Below are 22,910 nucleotides of genomic sequence, written 5' to 3' on the forward strand. Positions count from 1 at the left end.
TTTTCCTCTCTCCAGCCTAGTTATAACACACTTACTGCCACCCTGGCTGAGATCAGGTCTGTATGGCTCAGTTATACACTGGGCAGGGTATTCACCAAATGAGCCACTGGGGCAACTTCCATACCTGTTTTCTAATATTTGTAAGGACCGACACCAAAAAATCCCTGAACTTATCTTTGATTTTCATGGTCCAGTAAGGATAGGAAATGTGCTGTTAGTCTATGGCATTCCATGACAAATAGCTTCACTCAAGTGGCTGATCATAGCTCAATTACCATGCTGCTGGCCCATGACAAGTCCTCTGTTACTAGAAAACCATACTAGAATCTGATTTAGTAAGGGATGTACAGATTTATCATTACTTTTTTTCATGAAGTATCCACATAATCAGCGATTCCACCATTAACTGATACAGGCCTGTATGACTCGATCTGACCTTCCTATATATAATAACACCGGCTCTTTGGTACCTTTCTGGACCTGTAACATCATTACTTTGAATATTTAATTTCCCTCTGAATTATAATGAGCAAAACCACATGGAGACAGAAACTGGACTCAAATTGACTGATAATGTTCTGATCATTTAGAGACTCAAGACTTCACCAAACCCAACAGCAAAGACGTTGGCACTCTTGCAGGGAGCCGAGCCTTGGTCGCAGACCCAGGCATTGATGTGAATGATGAGAAGCTTATGAATGGTAAGCAGCAAGCAGAGGAGGCCAGTGCCCCACTGTATGCAGACTCAGCATCTGATGGTAGTTCAGCCTTGGGACCACACAGTCCCACAGAGAAATCCAATGAGAAGGAAGAAAAAGGTCAGTCACACACTGTTAGCTGTGCAGCAGCATGTTCAAGGTGTGCCACTGTACGTGACAATGTGGTTAAAAGAGGTGTAGAAGAACAAGAATGTCAAAGCAATGAAGCCAATTCCAAAAATGATACCGGGGAATCGGAGGAGTTGCCTGCAAATGAAGAAAGAAATGAAAACCTAGAATCTGGCAATACTGAGGACGTTGGCGGTGTTCTTGCTGATAAGGAGGATGGGGACTCTCAAAAACTGGGTCTCAACAGCACAGAAACTGCACCAACTGTGGAAAGTGAATCAAATGAATCTGTCAGAAATGATGTAAATGAATCCCATGATGATGAAGAGGCAAAACTAAGAGAGCCAACACAAAACGGGGCCCCAAAACCTGCCACAGATTCTGAAGAAGAAACTGAGAAAAACAGCAACAAGGAGGATGATTCCGGTGATGAGTCGGATCTTAAGGAAGGCTCTTCAAAGGAAACAGAAGATGAGACTTCAAGCCAAGAAGTGGAAGACAAAACAAAGGATTTGGAAGAGGAAGCACTGCACAGTCAGGAAGAGAATACTGAAACAGCAGAGTCTGAGCAGAAAGTTAATATTAGAAACAGTGAATCTGAGGAAGAGGAGCAAAATGATGATGGAACTGACAATAAACTGGATGAAAATGGAACTATTGAAGAAAAAATGATGGAATCTGAAGACGCTGTTGACAGTCAGGAGACTGATGAGATTGCAACAAGTGGCAATGGCAATGGGTCTGAAGGAGGTGGAGATAATACCGAAGAGGTTGCAAAGGAAGTGCAAGTATTGGATCAAAAAGCTGAAGAAATCCATGAAGGAGTCAAGCTTGCTGAGGAGGAGATTATCGAGCCAGGCTTCATTTCTGATAAAGAAACAGCTGTTTCCTTCCCAGGATCTGAGACCAAAGGAAAAGAAGAAGCTGCTGATCGTGAAGGAAGAATGCCCGACAGCACCACTGATAAGACGAGGCTGTCTCCTGAAGTAAAGGAGTGGGAGAAAGACGGTGAGTCAATGTGGACTCAGCATCTACCACAGCATCGAAGGAATGAGACTACTCACAGCGGTGCAGTGCTTAACCTTCAGCTGTGGAAGTACTGTGTTTTCTTTTGGCTTCCCACATGAACTTAATTTAACACATCAGCTACGGAGTGAGACTGACCAATAAAGTGGAGTTACGTTTGGATTTTCTGCTTGTGATGTCACTAACTTTGCTATTAATACCCGGAGTGAGTAATTCATACATCACATACACGTCCCATGACGCATGACTTCATGGTTTCTGTGTGGTTTCACCTCCTTTACCTCTAATACCCTGTGAACAGAAATGTGCTTCAGGAGATGCCTCTGTATACTACCAGCGTGATGACTTACTGTCAGATAATACTTAAAGATCAGAGCCATATAGAATGAATCTAAGAACTGACAAAATTAGCTGTGCTCATTCAACTGAGTGTTTTCTTTGTCCGCTCAACTTTGTGTTCATCAAAAATAAGAGAGGCCACATTTGTGCAGCCAATGTCCATATCAAACACTCCATAATGAAATATAGCCCAGTTTACATGTGAGGTAAAGCATCGCATCAAACACTCCCAGGGCAGGTGTAGCACGGGTTAGATACAGAGTAAAGTTCCATCTACACTGTCCCATCAAATACTCCCAGGGCAAGTACAGCACAGCTTAGATACAGAGTAAAGTTCCATCTACACTGCGATGTGAGTAAATCTGTCTTTAATGTGTTCAAATAAAGTTCCTTAATCCCAACCTCAAAAGAGCACTCTATACTGTGCCAGAATTACATGTCCATTTCGCACATTATCCTTGCTGCCAGAAGAGGATTGCCAAAATAGTGGCAACTTAGCTTTCTACCCCCTAGGAACAGGGGTGAGATTGGGAGAACAGACCCCCACAGGCAGCAAAAGGAGGAAACCCACCTCCCATGGGCCGGATTCAAACCAAGGGCCCTGAAGTAAAAGGTCAATGTTCTAACTCCCTGCATCACTCAGTCCTGCACCACAGATAACTCAACTGTTTTTTTCAGATTCTTACTCATAGTTTATTGTGGATTTATTCTTATATATTGGATAACAATGCTTATTATCAGTGTTTTCATCAGTTAAGAAATTGGAGGACATCACAGCCCAATGGCTTTTTGAGTGTTTTCCAGGCAACAATGCATTATGGAATATACTAACTGTAGTATGATAAAGTAGTCTACCATTGTGCATTGGTGTTTTGTACTTGTCTAAAAGATTTGATTGAACCTAGAGTGCAGAAGTTCTCAAAGCCCATTGTTACTCTTGGCCGAGGATCACAACCACAGGAAGTGTGTTGCTTGAGGGGGCACTTTCAGAGATACTGTGCCACAGAGTGATGGGACATGGGTCTCCAATCCTTGAGCTCTTCATTTTAAACATGCTGCTATGTAGTTCTACTAAATGTAGTTCTACTTTAATTTGGCCCTTCTGCTTGTTCTGCTGGGTTAACACTGCCTTCCTTTGTCACAGGGAAAGGAAGGCAAACAGCACAGAAACCCATAGATGCCCAGAGATATATAGAGCAGCAAGTTTGCTGAGGTGAAGGAGGTTATATAATTTGGGCATGTTCTCACTGGAAAAGAAAACATAAAAACATAGAAAATAGGTGCAGGAGTAGGCCATTCGGCCCTTCGAGCCTGCACCACCATTCAATAAGATCATGGCTGATTATTCCATCAGTACCCCTTTCCTGCTTTCTCTCCATACCCCTTGATCCCTTTAGCCGTAAGGGCCATATCTAACTCCCTCTTGAATATATCCAATGAACTGGCATTGGATATAAGAAGGTTTAGAAGTGCTGTGATTGCTGCTTTTAGGAACTAGGTAATGTAGACCATGTACAGAACAGTAGAACCAGAGGACACGGCCTGCGCTTGAAGGGGGGTAAATTCAAAACTAATCTGCGGAAATATTACAATGAGCGAGTGGTGAATCTATGGAACAGGCTCCCTAGGGTGATGGTGGAAGCAGTTAGTATTGATTCATTCAAATGTAAGTTATATAGATTTCTTTCAGAAAATAACATTTGGGATAAAATTGAGACATGACATGTGATACGTATAGAATGCTTGGGAGGAACAAGTAACTTTGGACCTATGGTTCCCAAAGATTAGAAATGTGAATCAAATAAAATAAAGAGACCAATAGAGATGTGCTGCCTCCATGAATTGGTAGTTGAACCATCACTGTGGGGAGGTGGGGGGGGAATCACAGACCCAGGTCCATCACTGTGGGGGGGCGGGGGAACCACAGACCCGGGCCCATCACTGTGGGGGGGGGAAATTACAGACCCAGGCCCATCACTGTAGGGGGAACCACAGACCCAGACCCATCACTGTGGTGGTGGGGGGGGGGGAATTACAGACCCAGGCCCATCACTGTGGGGGGAACCACAGACCCAGGCCCATCACTGTGGGGGGGGGGGGGGGAAATTACAGACCCAGGCCCATCACTGTGGGGGGAACCACAGATCCAGGCCCATCACTGTGGGGGGGGGGGGGGGGGTGATTACAGACCCAGGCCCATCACTGTGGGGGGGGGGGGGGAGATTACAGATCCAGGCCCATCACTGTGGGGGGAGGGGGATTACAGTCCCAGGACCATCACTGTGGGGGGAACCCCAGGCCCATCACTGTGGGGGGGGGGGGGGTGATTACAGACCCAGGCCCATCACTGTGGGGGGGGGGGAGATTACAGATCCAGGCTCATCACTGTGGGGGGGGGGGGGGATCACAGACCCAGGCCCATCACTGTGGGGGGGGGGGGGGGAATCACAGACCCAGGCCCATCACTGTGGGGGGGGGGGGGGGATCACAGACCCAGGACCATCACTGTGGCGGGGGGGGGGGGGGGGGGGGGATCACAGACCCAGGACCATCACTGTGAGGGGAACCACAGACCCAGGACCATCACTGTGGGGGGATCCACAGGCACAGACCCAGGCCCATCATTGTTAGGAAACCCCTGTCTTTTGAGAGCGACCTGCAAACTAAGCTCGCTCCCCTTTTTATTCCACTATTAGATGGGGGGGATTGTGAGCATGGGGGACTAAGTCTGCAGATTGAGTTTGTCTTAACAGGAAGCCTAAACTAACAGCAGATTTACTGACTCACATTAGAACATAAGAACATAAGAAAGAGGAAAAAGAGTAGGCCATACGGCCCCTCGAGCCTGCTCCGCCATGCAATAAGATCATGGCTGATCTGATCATGGACTCAGCTCCAGTTCCCTGCCCGTTCTCCATAACCTCTTATCCCCTTTTCGTGGAATGCTGTCGGTTCCCTGTGGTTTGAGTTGAGGGGCATAGCCAACAGCAGGGAAGGATCGCGAGAGCTGTCTATCATTGCCTGCACTCCTCTAGTCTAGACACTGAAAATAATCTGCAATGGGACTGATTCATGTGTCCTCAATAACAGAGTCTGAAATGGAGAATATTTTAAGTGAAGGACAGAGCTGTACAAAATGAGACTTAAAACTGACACAAAGTTTTCTCTCAATGGGTAACTTGGACGTACTTTCTAATCTCTCTCCCTGCAGATGAAGGAGATGAGGCGGAGGTGGAGGTGGAGGAGGAGCCTCAGCTGCAGCTGCCTTACAGAGATCGATCCCACATTGATAAAACCCTCCGGCTGAATGAGAAGACTTCATCTGACGATTACTCTGGTATTTAACTGCTAGGAAGGGAAGCACTTTGGTTATATACAAACATTCACAGAATATTTTCTGGAGCTTTCATAAGTGCATAAATACGAAAAACCAAAAACCTAGAAAAAGCTTCAAAAGGGCTGACAACTCAAAAATAAATGATTACATTGAAAGTGCAGTGGGACACAGAATTTTAATTTAAGCTGTAGTTAACATCCGCTACTTAAATTAGAAGTCTCAAGAAGGTATACAAGTGTTGAAGTCACAAGATTTGTTTTCTACGGGTGTCTGGGGCATGATTCATCCAGAAAAGTTTGAATTTTGCACTTTATTTGCTGAATTTTCAAATATAAAATGATGGGACACTTGCTAAATTTTCTTGAAACCCACTCGTTATTTGCCATTTGAGAATCATTTTTTTGATATATTTTTAAACTTCACCTGGCAACAGCCGAGAGGCCCCAAATTTGGCATTATGAGGATGCAATGGGATTGGGGAACTCATTGTCAGCAGGTGAACCCCACTCTCACTTGTTTCGGGCCCATTTTCAGCACGAGGCCTGTTACTGAGGATACCAAACACAGATACAGATACAGCCCGTTACTGGGGACGCAGATACAACCTGTTACTGGGGACACCAATACAGATACATCCTGTGTACTGGGGACACAGAAACAGATACATCCTGTTACTGAGCACACAGATACATCCTGTTACTGGGGACACAGATATATCCTGTTACTGGGGACACAGATACAGATACATCCTGTTACTGGGGACACAGATACATCCTGTTACTGGGGACACAGATATATCCTGTTACTGGGGACACAGATACAGATACATCCTGTTACTGGGGACACAGATACAGCCTGTTACTGGGGACACAGATACTGATACTGCCTATTACTGGGGACACAGACACAGATACAGCCTGTTACTGGGGACACACATACATCCTGTTATAGGGGACACAGATACTGATACACCCTGTTACTGGGGACACAGACACAGATACAGCCTGTTATTGAGGACACAGACACAGATACAGTCTGTTACTGGGGACACAGATACAGACACAGATACAGCCTGTTACTGGGGACACAGATACTGATACAGCCTGTTACTGAGGACACAGATACAGCTTGTTACTGAGGACACAGATCCAGATACAGCCTGTTACTAGGGACTCGGACACAGACACAGATATAGATACCATCATCATCGGCAGACTCTCGGAGTCGAGGATGATTGCTTCCACTCTAAAAGTAAGTTCCCAGGTGACTGGAGAGTGCAATGTGAGACCTATAGTCTCTGTCACAAGTGGGGCAGACAGTGGTTGAAGGAAAGGGTGGGTGGGGAGCCTGGGTTGATGCCCACTCCTTCCGCTGTCTACGATTGGTTTCTGCTTGTTCTCGGCGGTGGGACTCGAGGTGCTCAGCGCCCTCTCGCATGCTCTTCCTCCATTTTTGGCGGTCGTGGGCCAGGGATTCCCAGGTGTCGGGATGTTGCACTTTATCAAGGAGGCTTTGAGGGTGTCCTTGAAGCAGTTCCTCTGCCCACCCGCGACTCGCTTGCCATGTTGAAGCTCCGCGTAGCGCGCTTGCTTTGGGAGTCCTGTGTTGGACATGCGGACGATGTGGCCCTCCCAATGGAGCTGATCGAGCGTGGTCAATGCTTCGATGCTGGGGATGTTGGCCTGAGCGAGAACACCGACGTTGATGTGTCTATCCTGCCAATGGATTTGCAGCATCTTGCAGAGGCAGCATTAGTGGTACTTTTCCAGCATTTTGAGGTGTCTGCTGTATATAGTCCACGTCTCTGAGCCAAATAGGATGGCGGGTATCACTACTGCCTTGTAGACCATAAGCTTGGTGCCGGATTTGAATTCCTGGTCTTCAATCACTCTGTTCCTCAGGCGACCAAAGGCTGCGCTGGCACACTGAAGGCAGTGTTGGACCTCGTCGTCAATGTCTGCTCTTGTTGACAGTAGCCTCCCAAGGTATGGAAAATGGTCCACGTTGTCCAAGGCCTCGTTGTGAATTTTGATAATCGGGGGGGTGGGGGGGGAGCAGTGCTGCGTGGTCAGGTTGGCCGAGGGCCTTTGTCTTATGGATGCTTAGCGTAAGGTCCATGCTCTTGTACACCTCGTGTTGACGATGGCTTGGAGTTCGGCCTCCGAGTGTGCGCAGATGCAAGCGTCATCTGCGTACTGTAGTTTAATGACAGAGGATGGGATGATCTTGGATCTGGCCTGGAGGCGACAGAGGTTGAACAGATTCCCAATTATTCTATAATTTAGCTCTACTCCAGCGGGTAGCTGCTAAGGGTGAGATGAAGCACTGCAGCAAGGACGATGGAAAAGAGCATTGGTGCGATGATGCAGCGGTGCTTGACCCTGGTCCGGAAGTGGACTGGGTCTGTGGTGGATCCATTGGTCAGGCTCACGGCTTGCATGTCATTGTGGAGCAGACGGAGGATGGTGACAAACTTTTCAGGGCAGCCGAAATGGAGGAGTACGCTCCATAATCCCTCATGGTTGAGTGTCAAAGGCCTTTGTGAGGTCAAAGGCGGCCATGTACAACGGTTGGTGCTGTTCCCTGCATTTCTCTTGTAGTTGTCGCACAGTGAAGATCATGCCCATTGTACCCCTTCGTGGGCGAAATCCGCATTGCGACTCTGGGAGGAGCTCTTCAGCCACAGGGAGAAGACGATTGAGAAGGATTCTTGCGATGACTTTCCCTATGGTCGACAGCAGGGAGATTGAGAGAAATGAAGTCATGTATTCGTGCCAATAGTGCTTCTCCGCTATGCTTTGGTGCTTCGGCGGGAATTCCATCTGCTTCTGTAGCCTTCTTATTCTTCAGCTGATGGATGGCCTTTTCAACCTCGTGCAGGGCTGGGGTTGTGCTGAGATGGTGGCGAGTAGCATGCTGTGGAATGGGGTCGAGGACACTCGCATCGAAGACAGAGTCTCGGTTAAGGAGATCTTCGAAATGCTCCTTCCAGCGGGCCTCTCTATCCTTGATGAGTACCTCATCATTCTTGGCCAGCAATGGGGTAGGGCCTTGGGCGGTAGGTGGTCTTGCCTGCATTGAAGAATCCATGCACGTCGTGGTTGTCGGCTAACTGCTGGATCTCCTGCGCTTTCTCCACCCACTATCTGTTTTTGAGGTCGCGGGTTTTTTGTTGGACCTCGGCCTTCAGCTGTCGGTAGAGCTGCTTTCTTGCTCTCGTGTTGGGTTGCTGTTTTAAATTCAGAAATGCCTTGCGCTTGTGGCTAATTAGCTCCTGGATCTCCTGGTTGTTCTTGTCAAACCAGTCTTGGTGTTTCCTGATTGAGTGACAGAGTGTCTCTTCGCAGGTGCTGATTATGGAGGCCTTGAGGGCAGACCAGGCGCTGTGGGCACACTGCATCTCTGGGTTATTGACGGTCGCCAGGTTGACAGTGAGGTGCTGGCTGAATAGCGCTTTCTTATAAGGGTCTTTGAGTGCCCCTGCGTTGATTTTTCTGTGGCATTGTTTCTGTTGTTGTCTTGGGGCTATATTGATGTTAATGACGGAGCGGATTAGGCGGTGGTCCGTCTAGCAGTCATGTCATGGCACGGGTGATGCGCGTGTCCTTGCAGTCTCTCGCTCGGACAATGATGTAGTCGAGTAGATGCCAGTGCTTGGAGCGAGCGTGTTGCCATGAAGCCTTGTACTTGTCTCTCTGATGGAACAAGGTGTTAGTAATGACAAGGCCATGTTCTAGGCATTTTGTCAAGATACAGATACAGCCTGTTACTGAGGACATAGATACAGATACAACCTGTTACTGAGGACACAGATACAGATACAGCCTGTTACTAGGGACACAGATACAGATACAGCCTGTTACTAGGGACACAGATACAGATACAGCCTGTTACTGAGGACACAGATACAGATACAGTCTGTTACTGAGAACACAAATACAGATACAGCCTGTTACTAGGGACACAGATACAGATACAGCCTGTTACTGAGGACACAGATACAGATACAGCCTGTTACTAGGGACACAGATACAGATACAGCCTGTTACTAGGGACACAGATACAGATACAGCCTGTTACTAGGGACACAGTTACAGATACAGCCTGCTACTAGGGACATAGATACAGATACAGCCTGTTACTGAGAAGACAAATACAGATACAGCCTACTACTAGGGACACAGATACAGATACAGCCTGTTACTAGGGCCACAGATACAGATACTGCCTGTCACTGATGACACCTAGAAAATCTATTGTGAGAACATTCCCCAAATCCAGCCTCTCAGAAATTAGTGAATAAACCCATGCCATCAGCCACTAGCATCTCCTTCAGAAGTTTCTAGATCCAACCACTGCTCCCATGCAAGATAGTGAATGTTAGGTAAACCAGTAGCTTAAGTTGTGATAAGCAAGGCTTTTCAGTGCAATTACCTGTTATAGACCAACTTTCAGGGCTGCTTGAGTCATCAGCTTTTCTGGTGCTTTTTTGGAGCTGTTGGTCAGGTCTGGTTAGTTTTCCAAGTTGGCATGAGGTTGATTAGTGGAGGTGGGGTTGAGGAATATTTTTAGGGTGAGGAATAATCTGGGCTGTGAGGGTGAGGAATATATTTGGGATTTGAGGGTGAGGAATATTCAGGGAATATTCAGGGAGTGTAGAATATTTTGCGAGTTGGGCTGAGGAATATTCTGGGAATGTGGAGGTGAGGAATATTTTGGGGGTTTGGGGGTGAGGAATATTCTAGGGTGGAAGAATATTTTGGGGGTGTGGGGGAATTTCTTTAGGTTCACTTGATTACCTTTGGGAATCAGGGAACATTTATACAGAGTGGGTGAGGTACAGGCCATTGGAGGGAAGGTGCTGTGAAAGGCGAGGTTATTGGTGGAGTGGACGACAGTTTCTCATTCCGTGTTTTCTTGTCCTCTTCGTGTATTATTTGTCCCTCCCCCATCACTAGGTGTGCTGCTGCGGTTACGGAAGATATATCACAATTCCATCAGACCTATGGAGATAGCATACAAGTACAATGAGCTGAGACAACATGAAATCACAGGTAAGACAGCAGGGAGCAGACCCTCAACAGCCACTTAAAGTGGCAGTCTCAATAATTCATATTTCTCAAGAACAATTTGCTACTTGCCCTATCCCTTATACCCTGGAACCTTTAACACCTTAAGTCAGTGCCATTGAAAGGAAAAGCAGTTAACTGTGCAAATTGAATGTAAAATGACACTGTGAAGTCATACAGTTGTGTTAATTACTGCTAGTAGACATTCCTTGAAGATAAAGTCAAGTAAAGTGGCAAGCAGTGAATAACAGGTAGTAATAGTCGGGCAAGACTGCTGCCATGTTGAATGAGTTGTCCTGTGTACGATAACTTAATTATATCCATCACTGTTGAATCACTTAACCAATCCATCAGCATCTCCTTGAAAGGAATGCGTGTTTGATGAAAATCAGGTCTAGCCAAAAGATGAGCATCAGAGCACCCTCTGCCCCTCCCCCAGCTGCCCAAACCCGAGACTTGGGTTCTGCCTTATTGATGTGTTTCCAAGGCACTGATTTGATCAAGGGGATTGGAGGATGTCGCAGCCTATTAGAAGGAAGCTTTTTCCAGCTACACATAAACTTCAAATGAGATTACACCCTGGATATCCCTTCATAGTGCCTACTTTTGTTTAAATATATCATCATCATCATCATAGGCAGTCTCTTGGAATCGAGGAAGACTTGCTTCCACTTTTAGAATGAGTCCTTAGGTGGCTGAACAGTCCAATATGAGAACCACAGGTGGGACAGACAGTCGTTCACGGTACGGGAGGGTGGGATAGGTTTGCCGCACGTTCTTTCTGCTGCCTGCACTTGTTTTCTGCATGCACTCGGCGATGAGACTCGAGGCGCTCGGCGCCCTCCCGGATGCACTTCCTCCACTTTGGGCGGTCTTTGGCCAGGGATCCCAGGTGTCGGTGGGGATGTTGCACTTTATCAGGGAGGCTTTGAGGGTGTCCTTGTAACGCTTTCTCTGTCCATGCTCGTTTGCCATGAAGGAGTTCCAAGTAGAGTGCTTGCTTTGTTAAATATATAACGTGAGCTCAAAGGGGTAGCTTTATTCAACATTTGGTGCGTTTCTGCACCCAAACAACAACTCTTATTGCCAATGCTAGCTGTGGTGTAGCCCTGAAGTGTGAAGGAGCAACATTGTAGGTTAACGGGGCAAATCTGCTTACAGTTACCAGCAAAGCCCACCACCCATGGCATGTAACCAGCAAAACATCTTGCCAAAGTGTGACAACTATGGCTGTTCAAACAACTCTGATTCTTGTGGCCGAGACAATGCAGATAATGCATCTTCATCTCTTTATCAATTTGTTCACATTATGGGGCATTGAGAAATTATGGAGCATATTCTAAAATGTGCTGCAGGTGTTAAGAATGTTATGCTGGTGCTAATTGTTAAAGCAGATGTTTGGATTATTCTGACTTGAGTTGGATCAATCTATCAATGCAAACATTAATTATGTAGTGTAGCAGTCTTGCTACTTGGATGATGCTACCAACGATAAAATGATTAACACCAACTGAAGACCGAATACAGATCAGGAGGCCAGGGTGAATTGCAGGAGCTCACTTGGGTTTGCACTTTGTTTTTCTATCATATCAGAAAGAGGCACTGGGTCATAGTGAGGAAAACCTGGAGGGCAAACCAATTCATACCACTCCCGTGCACATGTTTTTAAGAGTAACTGAGGAGAGGGATAGGATTGGAGTGAGGCTGCTTGAATGGGAAGTGGTGTCAAACATGGAAGGGCAATGGACCAGGAAACAACAGACAATCTAAAAAAACTGGAGGGGACACTCTATATATATTCAGTATGTTGAACTGTGTAGGCTTCTCTGCAGAAGGGAAATAAATACAAATAGTACAGAGCTGTTCTGTCGGCACCTGAAAGAAAAAGGGGATAGCGTAATGTTTTGGGTTAAACTCTTCATCAGAACTGGAAACTGGTGCATAAAAAAGTCCTTTTATAGAATTGAACAAAATGGGGGTGATGGGGAAAACTGGCAAAAGTCGAGTTAGGAAACACTGACCCACCACAGAGAGGCAGTTAATGGGGTCAGTCACCTGTAAACAGGTTTTTCTTTTTAAAAAGCTTGCAAAAGGTGAATGATGTACAAAAATCAGCTCACTGAGACAGTGAAAACCTGTCGACATTAGTGATTTCAGAGCTTCAATCTCCCTCACTATCTGGTCTTCTTCTCCTTCCTCTTGAACTCCCTCCATTGTGTTTCAGCCCCTTCTTATACCAGTTGCCACTTCTTTAAAAAAAAAGTTTGCAGGTTCCTAAAGAAAAATTTACATTTATATAATACATTTTGGGACCTCAAAGCACTTTACAACCAACTATAAAAGGCACAGCAGGGAGTCCGGGGCCCAGCGTCAGCGGCAGTCGGGAGCAGCGTCGAGGAGGTGCGTGGAGAGGCCTATAAAAGGCACAGCAGGGAGTCCGGGGCCCAGCGTCGGCGGCAGTCGGGAGCAGCGTCGAGGAGGTGCGTGGAGAGGCCTATAAAAGGCACAGCAGGGAGTCCGGGGCCCAGCGTCGGCGGCAGTCGGGAGCAGCATCGGAGGTGCGTGGAGAGGCCTATAAAAGGCGTACTTGTGCAGCTACAGGGAGAAGGCAAAAAAGAAGTAGAAAGAAATCAAAAGGTGACGTCACAGCCAAGAGGGTAAGTGATTGGCTGGTGATTGGTGAGTAGTTTTTCTTTTTTCTCTTCTATATCAGTGAGTAACTTTTAACATTGTTGTTGCCAATTTAAGTGTAAGGGTTAAGTCATGGCAGGAGAGCTCGGTCGGGTGTTATGCTCCTCCTGTACCATGTGGGAACTCGGGGACGACACCAGTGTCCCTGACGACTACATCTGCGGGAAGTGTATCCACCTCAAGCTCCTGACGGTCCGCGTTGCGGAGTTGGAGCTGAGGGTGGATTCACTCTGGAGCATCCACGATGCTGAGAATGACGTGAGTATCACGTGTAGCGAGTTGGTCGTACCGCAGGGAAAGGGTCCACAGCCAGATAGGGAATGGAAGACCAACAGGAAGAGCAGTGCAAGGAAGGTAGTGCAGGAGTCCCCTGTGGTCATCCCCCTGCAAAACAGATACACTGCTTTGGGTACTGTTGAGGGGGATGACTCATCAGGGGAGGGCAGCAGCAGCCAAGTTCATGGCACCATGGCTGGCTCTGCTGCACAGGAGGGCAGGAAAAAGAGTGGGAGAGCAATAGTGATTGCGGATTCAATGGTGAGGGGAATAGATAGGCGTTTCTGTGGCCGCAACCGAGACTCCAGGATGGTATGTTGCCTCCCTGGTGCAAGGGTCAAGGATGTCTCGGAGCGGGTGCAGGACATTCTAAAAAGGGAGGGAGAACAGCCAGTTGTCGTGGTGCACATTGGTACCAACGACATAGGTAAAAAAAGGGATGAGGTCCTACGAAACGAATTTAAGGAGCTAGGAGCTAAATTAAAAAGTAGGACCTCAAAAGTAGTAATCTCGGGATTGCTACCAGTGCCACGTGATAGTCAGAGTAGGAATCGCAGGATAGCGCAGATGAATACGTGGCTTGAGCAGTGGTGCAACAGGGAGGGATTCAAATTCCTAGGGCATTGGAACCGGTTCTGGGGGAGGTGGGACCAGTACAAACCGGACGGTCTGCACCTGGGCAGGACCGGAACCAATGTCCTAGGGGGAGTGTTTGCTAGTGCTGTTGGGGAGGATTTAAACTGATATGGCAGGGGGATGGGAACCAATGCAGGGAGACAGAGGGAAACAAAAAGGAGGCAAAAGCAAAAGACAGAAAGGAGATGAGGAAAAGTGGAGGGCAGAGAAACCCAAGGCAAAGAACAAAAAGGGCCACTGTACAGCAAAATTCTAAAAGGACAAAGGGTGTTAAAAGAACAAGCCTGAAGGCTTTGTGTCTTAATGCAAGGAGTATCCGCAATAAAGTGGATGAATTAACTGTGCAAATAGATGTTAACAAATATGATGTGATTGGGATTACGGAGACGTGGCTCCAGGATGATCAGGGCTGGGAACTCAACATCCAGGGGTATTCAACATTCAGGAAAGATAGAATAAAAGGAAAAGGAGGTGGGGTAGCATTGCTGGTTAAGGAGCAAATTAAGGCAATAGTTCGGAAGGACATTAGCTTGGATGATGTGGAATCTATATGGGTAGAGCTGCAGAATACCAAAGGACAAAAAACGTTAGTGGGAGTTGTGTACAGACCTCCAAACAGTAGTAGTGATGTTGGGGAGGGCATCAAACATGAAATTAGGGGTGCGTGCAATAAAGGTGCAGCAGTTATAATGGGTGACTTTAATATGCACATAGATTGGGTTAACCAAACTGGAAGCAATACGGTAGAGGAGGATTTCCTGGAGTGCATAAGGGATGGTTTTTTAGACCAATATGTCGAGGAACCAACTAGGGGGGAGGCCATCTTAGACTGGGTGTTGTGTAATGAGAGAGGATTAATTAGCAATCTCGTTGTGTGAGGCCCCTTGGGGAAGAGTGACCATAATATGGTGGAATTCTGCATTAGGATGGAGAATGAAACGGTTAATTCAGAGACCATGGTCCAGAACTTAAAGAAGGGTAACTTTGAAGGTATGAGGCGTGAATTGGCTAGGATAGATTGGCGAATGATACTGAAGGGGTTGACTGTGAATGGGCAATGGCAGACATTTAGAGACCGCATGGATGAACTACAACAATTGTACATTCCTGTCTGTCGTAAAAATAAAAAAGGGAAGGTGGCTCAACCGTGGCTATCAAGGGAAATCAGGGATAGCATTAAAGCCAAGGAAGTGGCATACAAATTGGCCAGAAATAGCAGCGAACCCGGGGACTGGGAGAAATTTAGAACTCAGCAGAGGAGGACAAAGGGTTTGATTAGGGCAGGGAAAATGGAGTATGAGAAGAAACTTGCAGGGAACATTAAGACGGATTGCAAAAGTTTCTATAGATATGTAAAGAGAAAAAGGTTAGTAAAGACAAACGTAGGTCCCCTGCAGTCAGAATCAGGGGAAGTCATAACGGGGAACAAAGAAATGGCGGACCAATTGAACAAGTACTTTGGTTCGGTATTCACTGAGGAGGACACAAACAACCTTCCGGATATAAAAGGGGTCGGAGGGTCTAGTAAGGAGGAGGAACTGAGGGAAATCCTTATTAGTCGGGAAATTGTGTTGGGGAAATTGATGGGATTGAAGGCCGATAAATCCCCAGGGCCTGATGGACTGCATCCCAGAGTACTTAAGGAGGTGGCCTTGGAAATAGCGGATGCATTGACAGTCATTTTCCAACATTCCATTGACTCTGGATCAGTTCCTATGGAGTGGAGGGTAGCCAATGTAACCCCACTTTTTAAAAAAGGAGGGAGAGAGAAAACAGGGAATTACAGACCGGTCAGCCTGACATCGGTAGTGGGTAAAATGATGGAATCAATTATTAAGGATGTCATAGCAGTGCATTTGGAAAGAGGTAATATGATAGGTCCAAGTCAGCATGGATTTGTGAAAGGGAAATCATGCTTGACAAATCTTCTGGAATTTTTTGAGGATGTTTCCAGTAGAGTGGACAAGGGAGAACCAGTTGATGTGGTATATTTGGACTTTCAGAAGGCTTTCGACAAGGTCCCACACAAGAGATTAATGTGCAAAGTTAAAGCACATGGGATTGGGGGTAGTGTGCTGACATGGATTGAGAACTGATTGTCCGACAGGAAGCAAAGAGTAGGAGTAAATGGGGACTTTTCAGAATGGCAGGCAGTGACTAGTGGGGTACCGCAAGGTTCTGTGCTGGGGCCCCAGCTGTTTACACTGTACATTAATGATTTAGACGAGGGGATTAAATGTAGTATCTCCAAATTTGCGGATGACACTAAGTTGGGTGGCAGTGTGAGCTGCAAGGAGGATTCTATGAGGCTGCAGAGCGACTTGGATAGGTTAGGTGAGTGGGCAAATGCATGGCAGATGAAGTATAATGTGGATAAATGTGAGGTTATCCACTTTGGTGGTAAAAACAGAGAGACAGACTATTATCTGAATGGTGACAGATTAGGAAAAGGGGAGGTGCAAAGAGACCTGGGTGTCATGGTACATCAGTCATTGAAGGTTGGCATGCAGGTACAGCAGGCGGTTAAGAAAGCAAATGGCATGTTGGCCTTCATAGCGAGGGGATTTGAGTACAAGGGCAGGGAGGTGTTGCTACAATTGTACAGGGCCTTGGTGAGGCCACACCTGGAGTATTGTGTACAGTTTTGGTCTCCTAACCTGAGGAAGGACATTCTTGCTATTGAGGGAGTGCAGCGAAGGTTCACCAGACTGATTCCCGGGATGGCGGGACTGACCTATCAAGAAAGACTGGATCAACTGGGCTTGTATTCACTGGAGTTCAGAAGAATGAGAGGGGACCTCATAGAAACGTTTAAAATTCTGACGGGGTTAGACAGGTTAGATGCAGGAAGAATGTTCCCAATGTTGGGGAAGTCCAGAACCAGGGGACACAGTCTAAGGATAAGGGGGAAGCCATTTAGGACCGAGATGAGGAGGAATTTCTTCACCCAGAGAGTGGTGAACCTGTGGAATTCTCTACCACAGAAAGTTGTTGAGGCCAATTCACTAAATATATTCAAAAAGGAGTTAGATGAAGTCCTTACTACTAGGGGAATCAAGGGGTATGGTGAGAAAGCAGGAATGGGGTACTGAAGTTGCATGTTCAGCCATGAACTCATTGAATGGCGGTGCAGGCTAGAAGGGCCGAATGGCCTACTCCTGCACCCATTTTCTATGTTTCTATGTTTCTAAGTACTTCTGAAGTGCAGTCACTGTTGTAATGTCGGAAACGCAGCAGCCAATTTATGCACAGCGAGGTCCCACAAACAGCAATGTGATAATGATCAGATCATCTCTTTTAGGTATTGGTTGAGGAATAAATATTGGCCAGGACACTGGGGAGAACTCCCAGGCTCTGCTTCAAAATAGGATCTTTTACGTACACCTCTCAGTTTAACATCTCATCCGAGAGATGGCACCTCCCTCGGTACTGCACTGAAGTGTCTGCCTGGATTTTGTGCTCAAATCTTGAGTGCAACGTGAACCGACAACCTTCTGACTCACAGTTAAGAGCGCTACCCAGTGAGCTCACAGCTTGTCATGACAGGAGGGCAGCAGTCCTGCCTCGATTCCCCCCCCCACCGCCCCCCAACCCCCCATTTTACTCAGTTCTATAAAAAAAGCACATTTATTTCCCAGTTTCCAGTTCTGATGAAGGATCTGCACAGGAAGCATTAATCCGTCCTCTACTGTTTCTCCTGACGTACTTTTCTTTTTTATTTCAGGTTTACAGCTGTTGCAGAATTTTATTTGTTAATCTCTCTGTAGATCTGTGCTGCTTGCCATTGAAGTTGAATTGAGTTTATGCCCGTAAATTGTATTTTATTTTATTCTGCAAAACATCAGTTCCAACCATAAGTGCGATCTGGTTTTCACAGATGAAAGTATTAACAGTGAACCTGTTTATTTTCAGTTTAGATCTGGGAGGAGGTCCAAGAATAACCTGACTCATGTTTGCAATCAAATGACTTGTGTTTTTATAATCAGAGTTATCTGACTATAAAGCAGCAATCAGACAATGATGATTGAGGGATGTGTGCACAAGTGCTGAGGTACACAGATGTTTGCCTCAATCCCTGATGCACGGATTCATACTCTCCCTAGTTCATGTTTGCTATTGGATCCTGCGATCAGCTCCCTTGTCTCTCTGTAACAAATCACCATTTTCAGAACTGAAATTGTTAATCTAACCGTCCTGCTACAGAACCTGAAGGGTTTTCAAAATCAAAGTGAAGATTGGGAATGACACAGGTCCCCTAATGGCTTGTGTGGATGAATGCACTGGGTGAGGTGGCACTGGCCAGGAAGATCCCTCGGCTGGTGTTGAGCTTGCTGCTATCAGTCGGTGACAGTACGGGAACTACGGTTGTCTCAGTATGGTTAGGCTAGGAAGGCAGGCGGTAATTAGCCAGGGTTCCTGCTCCTTACTATTTTACAATGGCACTTGTTGGAAAATGCACCTGTATGGATATTGGAGGAGCAGTTGGGCTGTGATGGTTTCAGGAGAGGAGGTCACAAAAAAAGGGGCAAAATTAAAAAGTTAATCATACCATGCTGTTGACCTGCCACCAGGGGTGTACAGGGATGAAAAACATTGTAAAATCTACATTCTAAGTTTTCTTTTGTTCATGGGATGTGGGCGTCACTGGCAAGGCCAACATTTATTATCCATCCCTAATTGCCCTTGAGAAGGTGGTGTTGAGCCGCCTTCTTGAACAGCTGCAGTCCGTGTGGGTCAGTGTAAGGCCAGGGCTTCAATTATACAACTAACTATGTCAAAAATGAAACTGACTCTGTATTAGATCTTGCTAATGTAATTTATTTTCATTATTGATACAATCATAAGTGCTGTCTTGGTGAGGCAATGATCCTGAAGGATCATTCAGCTATTTTGAGACACAATAGGCAAGGGCACCCTCGGTGCCTCCTTTATTGGTGGAAAACCTGAAAACTGAATTTTAAATACCTGTAAAACCGGCAAAACACCCGAGAATTGGAGATAAACAAAATGGCTGTTGGAGTTGTTTGAGAGACTATGAGAAACTCATGGGCTCTCGTGGCTGAATTGTTACAGGGAATGGTTTACATCGGAAAATTGCCAGTATAAATGTTGACATAAGAACACTGAGAACAGGAAATGTGCTGGTACACAAAATTTTAATATACATGTATAAAACACAAGCTGACCAATTTAGGCATTTTGTATAATTTCTGTAGGGGGCGGGAGATATCAGTTAACGTTCCTACTCCTAGTCACTATCAAGTGACTATTTCTGGAATGTGCATGCATGGAGAGAACTGCATGCGGCTTGACAATGTGATGCCTTCGACAGTTAAACATTCTATGACATGTAAGGAACAATAATGTGCACCTTGCGCATTTGCACCAGGGCCACTGTGAATCAAGTTCTGGCTCCGCTTACGTCCAGATAAGTAGACTTTGCATGATAAAACAGTATCAGCTCATTTGAATATGTAAATGTCCCTCCCAACGGGTTGCTCACGATGTGTTGGAACAGCACCAGGTCTGCTGGGGGTAAATGGGGGTTGGCCATATTGGGGAAGGAGAATGACACATGAGCAAACCCGGCCTTATCTGGCAGCACAGCTACAAGTAACTTGCCCTTGTAGAAAGTCAGGGCCACCCAGGAAGAATATTTTAACATTTTCCCCTTCGGCGCATGTGTACAGTGCCAGTGAGCATTGATGAGCTGTGTGTGTCAGGCACTTTCCTCTTGTATTGCTCTGTGCGTGTGGCCTCAGGCACAAAGTAGTACTCAGGGTGCATGGGCGATATTATCGACTTTTTAATGTCTAGTCTCAACTGTCCGTGGACGTCTCCGATTCTACTTGGGCGATTTTAACCCTGCCCAATCGACGGAAACCAACGGGCAGTTAAAATCATCCATGTCATTCACCTGCTGATGTCCCGCACCAATCCTCCAGGTTCCAATTTTAACTTGCTCTTTTGAGCAGGCGAGAGGGACACCCACTGTAAACCAGCAGGGTCCTTCTTTAAAGATGCCGCTTGAGCTACGATGACATTGGGGCCTGACTGCTGTTTTAACCTGAAGCATGGGTGGAGAAGCGGTTGTGGCTTTCCCGCCAGAGCATTCCAATGAGAAGTTGATTCAAGCCCGACTTCTACTTTTTTAAAAACTTTCTTTGTGGATCCATGAGGAATGGGATTTCTCCTCCAAGCCCTATGAGCTCAGGCCTTCCCTTCCCCAGGGTCCTGTGCCCCTCCCAGCCCCATCCACAAGGACCTCCAGAAACACCTCCCTGCATCTTACCCAAGTGCCACTCCTTTGGTCCCCAGTGGTGGCCTCCGCATTACATTGCGCTCCAGCCTGCTGCCACTTCCTGCCAGTTTCAGGGTGGGGGCAGAGTCTGACCGAGGTTCCACAGATGAGGCCTGGGAGTTAAAATCTCTCAAGCTGCACACTGACAAGATGGGACAGTTTTCTGGCCACTTTATGCCGACCCCACCCGTCCGATAAAAACACAAATCTTGCACGTAGAAAGGAATAACATGTTTAAATGTCTCCGAGTTTCCACCTTCCATGTATTTGTTCAGGACTTTGTTATCACCATTTCTGCCTCTCCTCTCTCTTCATTGATTTCATTTCTTTCCCTTTGCTTGACTCCACTCACTCTGCCTTTTTCTTCCCCTCCCATCTAACAGCCTACCCAGGACGCTCCATGAACTCATTCCAAGGTTGGTAACATTATCTGCCTCTTGCATGCTCAAGCCCAACCTTCTAACTGTTACGGAACTGAAGGCAGTAACGCAATTGAGCAAGCATGCATCTCGGTTGGAGAACTGCCACTGGAAGGTGGCCAGACCATAATTCTTTGGCAGTCAATGGCTTCTGCTTAAATCAGGCTCCATCTATCACATTTTCAGGTTACTCAGTGTCTGTTTGTCTGTCAGTTCCACTGACATTCATGCTCAGAGGTCCCTACGAACCTCAGAAAGTACGCAGGGCCTTAGAAGCTACTTTGATGTTTTGGCCAATAGTTGAATAACATGGAAGAATTGGATTGAAATCTCAGAATACTGAGTAACTGCAGTTAACTGCCAACACTTGGTGAATACACACAGACTGCCACCAACAAAGCCTGACTGTCAAATTAGGACTTGTTTTTACCCCAATCTGTTGTTGTTGTGTAAATGTAAGCAGCCATTTTATACTGGCCCAAGAATCAAGTTATTGGAAATAGATTAACAAGCTACCGGATCCCAATAACAAAACTTCAATTATTAAAGCAAAACCCAGTTTATAGCAACTTTGCCACTGGCTTCACGTAACTTGGTCCGATAGGCAGAGGATCGCAGATGTTGCTATGGGGCTGTAAACTGTAAATTGGAATTGTACAACTAACCAGAATCTGCACGATAAAGTAAGTGGTGTATACTGAGCTGTCCCCTATCTGGTTGAGGCTGGGAAGCTCACTGGGGATCCATAAGGGTGGCTGATTTAGGAAACAGAAATATCACACCAATCTAGTGAGATGCAAGGGGAGGCAAATTGTCAGGAAATGTATGGGGAGCTTTAATTTGTACCTAATCCGTGCTGTACCTGCCCTGGGAGTGTTTGATGGGACAGTGTAGAGGGAGCTTTACTCTGTATCTAACCCGTGCTGTACCTGCCCTGGAAATGTTTGATGGGACAGTGTAAAGGGAGCTTTACTCTGTATCTAATCCATGGTGTTCCTGTCCTGGGAATGTTTGATGGGACACTGTAGAGTGAGCTTTAGCTTGTATCTAACTCAATTTGTAACTGCCCTGGGAGTGTTTGATAGGATAGTGTAGAGAGAGCTTTACTCTATATTTAACCCATGCTGTACCTGCCCTGGGAGTGTTTGATGGGATAATGTAGAGGGAGCTTTGCCCTGTATCTAACCTGTGCTGTACCTGCCCTGGGAGTGTTTGATGGGACAGTGTAGAGGGAGCTTTACTCTGTATCTAATCCATGCTATATCTGCCCTGGAAGTGTTTGGCGGGACAGTGTAGCGTGATCTAAACTGTACTGTAACTGCCCTGGGAGTGTCTGATGGGACAGTGTACAGAGAGCTTTACTCTCTATCTAACCTGTATTGTACATGAGTGTTTGATGCTGACAATGGATGACAAAAAGTGGAACAAGTTGCATTATTACTGACTCACCGATACAAAAAAAATTAGAAGTTGAATTTCAGCTGTAGCAATGCATCAAGAACGTGTGGAAGAGGCAGCAGCCCTGTGAATAAATGCTTCACCCCTTCTAAGTACCTTTACCCAAGGTTGGAAGCAATTGGGATCAAAAATATATAAAGCTCAGTGTTAAATCCATGTTCTGATAGTGTGATATGGATTCGATGCAGTGTTTACTAATGCTCACTTAGCAGCAGCTGACAGGTAATGTGCACGGTCCCTCAGTCTTTTATTCAGTGTTACCCCTAGATGTTCGTGTGTAAGTGCGCTGTCACTTTCTGGCTCAGTCTCTGGGGGCTGTGTGCAAGCATCTGACATGTGAGCTGGAATCGCACTGAGCGCATTAGCAAGAAACTAGTCAACACTTTTCCCAATCGGTGCGGCCATAGACGGCTGTATTCCGTCGTATCTGTACTAAAACATGTTAAAGGAGATTTTCCTGGGTCTGCACCCAAGTGCTCTGGATTGACTCACTGCAGCAAATTTTGCAAAATCGAATGGGTCGGAGCACAG

General features: G+C 46.3%; 2 protein-coding genes across 4 annotated transcripts in view; one reads left to right on the forward strand and one right to left on the reverse strand.

The window, feature by feature from the left end:
- Positions 1–22,910, reverse strand: part of glis2b (GLIS family zinc finger 2b) — a 364,253-nt gene that overhangs the window by 261,569 nt on the left and 79,774 nt on the right. The gene's annotated exons all lie outside the window — the stretch shown is intronic.
- srl (sarcalumenin) overlaps positions 1–22,910 on the forward strand; it is a 153,664-nt gene that overhangs the window by 87,883 nt on the left and 42,871 nt on the right. Inside the window, exons 3-5 of the mRNA XM_070901739.1 lie at positions 5,404–5,529; positions 10,488–10,583; positions 20,886–20,918. Of these exons, the coding sequence (XP_070757840.1) occupies positions 5,404–5,529; positions 10,488–10,583; positions 20,886–20,918 (255 nt within the window). The remainder of the gene's footprint in view (positions 1–5,403; positions 5,530–10,487; positions 10,584–20,885; positions 20,919–22,910) is intronic.

This window comes from Pristiophorus japonicus, chromosome 15 (genome assembly GCF_044704955.1).
Source record: "Pristiophorus japonicus isolate sPriJap1 chromosome 15, sPriJap1.hap1, whole genome shotgun sequence".
Classification (NCBI taxonomy): domain Eukaryota; kingdom Metazoa; phylum Chordata; class Chondrichthyes; family Pristiophoridae; genus Pristiophorus; species Pristiophorus japonicus.